The 7028-nt window shown below is 38.1% G+C and overlaps 1 protein-coding gene across 4 annotated transcripts in view; it reads left to right on the top strand.

Annotated features, from left to right (window-relative positions):
• Positions 1–2610: 2610 nt before the first annotated feature.
• The window catches only part of frmd4ba (FERM domain containing 4Ba), a gene marked incomplete at its 5' end in the record, with an annotated part of 29838 nt that continues 25420 nt past the window's right edge, over positions 2611–7028 (top strand). For all 4 annotated transcript variants that reach the window (XM_083939730.1, XM_083939732.1, XM_083939729.1 and 1 more), the window contains one exon: positions 2611–2772. In XM_083939730.1, the coding sequence (XP_083795856.1) occupies positions 2611–2772 (162 nt within the window). The remainder of the gene's footprint in view (positions 2773–7028) is intronic.

Raw genomic sequence — 7028 nt, 5'->3', positions numbered from 1 at the left:
AATGTTTATTTGAACTTCTTCTAAACATACACAATATACAGTATGTTTTAAGAATGTCTTTAAGAAGCTTAGAATGTCTATTGTGATTAAAGATTATCAGGAGATTCACTGTCAATCACAGACATCTTGGGATTTATTACCTCTGCAAAGGAGGTTATGTTTTTGATTCTGTTTGTTTGTCAGCAGGATTAATGACTCAGACTACTGGCCCAGATATCATGCCACTTGGTGGAAGGGTGTAGCATAGCCCATGGAGGAACATAACATTACATTTTGGCACATATACAAATCATGTGGCAGATACATTAATTCTTTATCATTTTTATTTACATTGCAAGATAGATCATGGCCTTGGTGGAGGTCTGCACTCTCTGAATGCACTATATATAGAGAGAGAGCCTGCATGGCTCTGTCCAAAGGGAACAGAATCCAGCACCTCTACTTGCACCTCTAAAGTTGATCAGACACTATAGAAATTAAGCCAATTTTTGGCCATAAATTGGTCGCTCCTGGAAAATTTTAGAATCTGTCTTGCTGTTTGCGCTGTCCCACAATCCGATATCTGACATGGCTGCTGTCTAAAGCTAGATTCCTGGTAGCCTCACTGTGACACTTATCCTGGATAGAAACAGGCTGATTCCCCCTGATCCCAGTATTTACGCTAAACTAAGCTATGCCATTGTGAAGCTCAGTACAGGTGGCTCTGGCCATCGCCATTTTGCAGTGCCTGCCTTTGCCTGCTCTGGCTAATTTATAAATGCGGTGGAGCATGGATGGAGCTTGAGTCATTGCTAGCCTCCTTTGATGGTGCACAGCAGTCACTCACAGTGGTCCTTAATTATACAGAACATTAAGCCTCAGTATTATTTGAATAAGTGAGTCATGAAAATTCAACCTGTAAAGTTGTCTTGAACAGTGAAATTAGTGATACAAGGCTGTAAATGTGTATATCTGCTGTAAAGTATGGCATTTGAAGCTAGGGATCTATGGGGGTTGACTCCCAGCCTCAGGTGGCCATTTTAGGAACTGCAGTTATTGGCACTTCCGTACTGGCTTAATTTTTCAGGTTGCAGCTTGGTATGGACATTAAAGTGATCTATCTATTCATCAAAGTTATTGCACAAAATGCTGAACTATTTATTTGAGAGTAAAGCACAGTACATTGTTTCATTTGTGCCTGGATGAATTAGAGAATTGCTCATGATCTAATTTTTTTTATAAAAGCCCAATGTCACAGCTGCCTGCCTGCATAGGCATGGTAATTGACATGCTCATTTCCAACATGTGTGCTTCAGAGCGGATTTACACTCACATGCATTACTGCATGCGCTGAAGCAATTAGATGCATGATTGATCATGACTGTTCTAAGCTTTTGTTTATTTGTTTGTGTAGTTCAGGGTGAATTGCCACATCTGGCATTGCCAGTTCTGTAACTCGGAACTGACTGCTTCTTCAATAATAGTTGATAAGACCAAAAATATCACTCATTTACTTTACTTACCATGTTTTCGGGAATCATTAATTAAAAAAAATGCAAGTCTGCTTCTCTATCCTTCAGTTTACATCCCCCTAGACCATTATGCTCACTGTGTTCAATGAAACTGCACCATTTTGAATGTGGTTCTCGGAAATTGAGGTCACATAAACAAACAGCAGGATACTGTTTTCACTGAGAGCTCCAATCTCTTCTTTTTATCCGGCATTGCTTTTCTCAGTATTCTCTGGCTTGTTTATCTGAGTCAGGTGTGCAGCTTATGTGAAACATTTGCTTATTAATTTCATCTGTGCATAGGAAGCAGTCTTGTTGTGAGTCTGTTTCCTATATCAAAGCCTTTCTAAATGTTTTCCCTGCAGTTTCACTTTTAGTGTTACCCTGTCAGTTCTACCATCCCTGCTGATCCAAGCAGGACCAACTGTTTTTAGTGTTCCTGCAGAATATAATGGGTGGAGATGTCTGGCCTCCTCAGGAAATTGCTCCCACATCCCAGACAAAGTGACAGACCATTCCCACACCCATTTTTTAGACAAAGAATTTTAAATGCATGCTGAAATCAAACAACAAAATAAATGATGTCATTCACCATAGCTTAGAAAAACTGAAGGAGCATAGTGTTGCGCAACTTCGTGTTGTGTCTTATTTCACAGAAAAGAAAAACAAAACATTTTCACTATGAAGTTACTGTGAGTCACAGAGAAAAGTATTTATGACTTCAGAAGCTGAGTGGCCAGCAGGAGTTTGTTTCCATGTCTGTTGTGTTTGTAAACAACTGTGATGATGTGGAGGGGAGACGGAGCCTCTGCAGCAAGGGCCTCGTGGTTCTGTCCTGCCCTCCCCTGCACTCTATGAGGCAGTGTTTTGGATTTGGGCCCAGGACCAAGCCTGAGGCACGCTGCTCCGCTCCAGCCTCTCCAGAGCACCGACTCTCACTGACATTACATCAGCTGGAGAGACACAGTACTTTGTGTGTGCTGGAGCGTAGATGTTGCATTCAGCTTGTTGCTCTGAAGCATAACAAAGTGTTCTGCAGTTCATCTTTGCTCCTGATTTTGAAACTGTGAGGTGTCATCAGTAGAGGCAGCTGGTCGCCAGGGAGAAAAGGCAGCTAATCATGGCTGTTCGCATCATACGTGGAATGGAGGACCTGGTGGCATCGGGCAGCCAGCTCGTCTGGAGCCTGGCACATCAGACCCTGAGGAGTTGGTACAACCGTGGGCTGATGCCATGCAGACGCTTCCTAGAAGCCTGGCTCAGGATTGGAAAATGCTACCAGGTATGACAGCTCATTGAGCTATGGCAGCAGAAAAAAATTCTATATAAAGAAAGAAGTCTCAGGTTTTTATTGATTGTTTTATTGACATCATACAGCGTTAATTACTGAGTGCCAGATGGATATCTTTGATTTTTCCCGTTTAATTTTTATGGCTTTGTTTACCTATAATCTAACTGCAACTTTCCTCCGAGTGAAGTGAGTCAGTACTTTTTTTCATCTGGCTCATTAGTGTATGCATGTGTTTATTTGTTTGAACGTGAACAGACACAGGCTGCCTTGTGAGTCGCAAAGCCTGTTTTTTAACAGCACATATGGCAATCATTAGGAAGCAGCATGACCAGCCTTTTGATCTCACTGTCTGGCTGATGAGGACAACTTTCAAAGTTGTCTTTGAAATGCATTGTTGCTGGAACACCTGAGCACTGTCTGTGTGGTTCACACAAGGGTTCAGGTTCCTCTTCTTTGCTTTTTCCCACTACACTGACACATGAAAATGTCTTTTGTATAAGATGGCACTGGGGACCGTTTTTTAATTTAAAAAGAAATCAAGTTACTATTTTAATTACAAAAACATTAAGATACAAGATGTGAGAAAAAATGACAATGTAGCATACTAACATTGTTTTTAGTCATATATGCTTTTTTTGCAATGTATTTATGTATAGTATTGCATTGTATCATATTGGGTTGCACTGTGGTAACAATGTGAGCTCATTAACTATATCTGACACACTTTTATTGAGGTGGATTCTGAAATGTTGACTAATGTGCACAGTCCCTGGTAAATATATAAATGATTAAGTAGGAAAAATCTGAATAGTCAGATTGTCTGTCTGAGATATGCAACACCTTTTAAAAGCACATAGAACCCCTAACATTTCAACAGCCCTCTCTTGCCCTCTCTCTCTTGAGTATCTTGCTTTCTCTTGAATTGAAAAAGTATCAGTCTCCATTTTTCTCCTTTCAGAATGACATACACATGGTGGAAGAAGTATCTGTGACATTTACTGAAGTGGAAGTAGCAATACCACTATAGAAAGACTCCAATACCATTACAGGTCTTGCGATGAAGTATCAAAAGTTCTGATATTTCCGATTATTTACATCATCAGATAATCTTCAGATTATTTTCTAGATGTTCTATAAAATGTCAGAAAATAGTGTAAAATTGTCCATTCCAGTTTCTCAAAGTCCAAGGTGATGTCAATTTCAAATAAGCATTTTCTGACATTTTTGCATGAAAATTAATTTTAACCACAAATTGATTAGTAAAATATTTGGTGATTATTTTTCTCTCGGTTGATGTACCTATTAGGTGACTTATTATACATCTAATCAAAAGTAAAAGTTTGCAGAATGGCCCCCGCCTGTGTTATATTATTAGGTTGTATAACTGTAGCATTATTATAGACGCACCAACATGAAAGCACTCGATTTATGTTGGCGTTGGGTAAATCAATGTAGTGGAGTTAATAGTACAAAATACTTAAAAGTATTAAGTTAAATGCAGGGTGGGCCCAGCTCAGCCTTATCAGGTCAGTGTGGCTGGGGGTCATGTGAAAAGAGCACCACTGGGGCCCATAATGACAGAGCTTAAGGGTGATGACCTCCTTGACACAGTCGTGACCTTTCCTTTTATCATCTGGGACCTCGCTCTGAAGCTCAGGTCTTCTCTTCTGTGGGACTGAGGCAGCAATTTCCAATTTCTGTCATCCTCTGAAAACAATATATGAACATATATATGAACGAATAGCAACTTTGCCAGTCCTACTTTGGTAATGCAGTTGTGAATATTCTACAGTATATCCACATCAAAAGACACAGCCTTCATTTTTCTCTTGTAGGAGCTCTTTGAACTGTGGTTGAGCATTAAGGAGAAAAGACTTTGATTTGGAATCCGGCTGTTAAATCATGATGTTACTTCCTTTCAAAAATGTGATTTTTGGGCTCAAGCCGGTCCAAGCTTCGAATTTCTACAATGCCACAGTGCCATGTTCCTCAGTGTTTAAACAGATCTGAGTAAAAAACAACAACAACAACATAATTGTCATTTTACTGCTTTCCTATCGATGAAAAGGTCTCACTGGAGAAATGAGTGATGTCTTTTTTCACAGGTTCGGCCAGTGTTGTCTGTTTAGTTCGACAGAGCGTTTGAAACAGGAGATTGTATTTTGAAAGGGTATTGCGTCAGATTTAACAGCCCCATTACATAGATTTTGAAGGTGAATTTTAAAATCCAATGGCAGGCTCTTGGCCTGAAATGAGACCGTTAACTAAAGGCCTTTGTCCATTTTTATTTGGACGTCACTGCCCTGCAACAACACAGCATTGATAGATGGGAATGGATTGTGTCTTGGACAGCCACAACAATTCATGAAATGGTTACTTCAGTGATTAATCCCAGATTAATTAATCCAAGATTAATCAATGGAATACATGTGATTAACAGCAACAATAGTGTTCCCTATCAAGGTGAGGATTTTTTTGAGGTTAGCTTCAGTAGTTCTTTTTTTTTTACTTTTTTTTTGTCAGGCTAAGATTTCTGGCGGTTCTGGACCACTGAGATATGGAGCTTAACAAAGTCCCGCTGTGCAGCCCGCACCAGACAGTAGATTCATTGGGTATGGTGTATGGTGAAATATGGGACTTCAGAGTAAAAGCATGATAGCAAGTTAATATGACTGCAAATGAAACCTTTTGTTAAAAAAGAGTACAGCTGTACCCACAGAATCGTAAATCTCACTGAGGTTTTAGGGCGTTGAAAAACAACAAAGTATCAAAGAAGCTCGTGCGGTATAAAAGTGGATTAGCAGCTCTGTTGTGGTGCAGAGAACAATATGTCCTAGTAGAATGCATTTTCTCACTTGTCTCACTTTCCAACACAGAAGCCAAGCAGTCGGATGCCACATGTTTTTAACTGAAGTCACAGAAATAAAACACATTCTGGACACATTCCTGGGCAGCAAACAGCATCCAGTCAACAGGAACACTCTTCACTCAGGCTCAGTGTCACTAAAGATCAAACAGGAGGATTAAAATACAGAATGCTGGATTGCATTTTTTTTTATAGCATGAGCAGGACCCTTTTTCTGACATTGAACTAATCTCCAAAGAAAAAAAAAGCATATATTTGAACACATTAAACCTATTATGTGCAGAATTTCAATATGATCATAAAGCATCTTTCAAAAATGTCTGATAAAATAATCTTTTGTTAGTAAAACAAATCAGTTATGTTAATGCAGAAATTGTTAATTTGTCCCACTTATTTCATCAAAGTCACAAATAAAAAAGATTTAAGAATTTCATAATTACAAGAATGTTTCCTGCAAAGATTTCTAATTAAACTGAATAGTTTAATTGAATGTTTGTCTCGTGTAAACATTAAACATAGTTGTAAAGTATACATAAACATCATTCTTGGGTTTTTCTATTTATTTTTTAGTAGAAAGTCCGCAATATTTCTAGATTGTTTTATGTGACCAAATGGGTTTGGAAATAATCAATAATTACAATTAGCAAAGTTTTATAAATCAAAAAATAATATTGTATCTCTTGCATAGAAATACACAGACTTGTGACTCAAGTCTGTGTAACCAAGACTCAAGTAAGTCCTTGACTACCGACCTCATCCTGTACCCTGCACTGTGCAATATGCCTGTACTATGGACACCTCTGTTTTTAGCACTATTTGGACTTATTTAATCATATTTATTCACTCCATATTATATTATTACAAACAAACAAAACAAGAACAACTGCACTTTATCATGTGGATATGTAAATATGTCTATTTCCTGTTCTTCCCTTTTTAAATTTAACTTTATTGCTTATTTTTGCTATTTTTAACCTTATTTTGTAATATTCTGTTGCTGCTGTGACAAAAGAATTTCCCCGTCTGCGGGACATTAAAGGTTTTCTAAATTGTAAATTGATATTAACAAGCAAAGCCTGCAGATTGCATTTCATCCACAGTACTCCAATAGAGTATATGAACACCATGTCAACATAATTTGTAGAAATGAATTAAAAATATTTAAAAACATCAGTAGAAGAAGATTCTTAATTGTCATTTCTCAGCACTCACATCTTTATTGAAACAAAGTTTCACAAGAATGAATGCAGCTTAACACAGTGAGATATGACTTGACTAATGTTCATCACCAAACAATAATATTTCTACCTTGGCACTGAAAAGCTGTTCTGCTGACTGCAACAGAATGAATCCTAAATCTTAAACAATACAGCAGGATTTC

This window comes from Echiichthys vipera (assembly GCF_963691815.1).
Source record: "Echiichthys vipera genome assembly, chromosome: X".
NCBI classification, from domain to species: domain Eukaryota; kingdom Metazoa; phylum Chordata; class Actinopteri; order Perciformes; family Trachinidae; genus Echiichthys; species Echiichthys vipera.
Note: the sequence above shows the minus strand (reverse complement) of the source record. Positions and strands in the feature narration are given on the sequence as shown.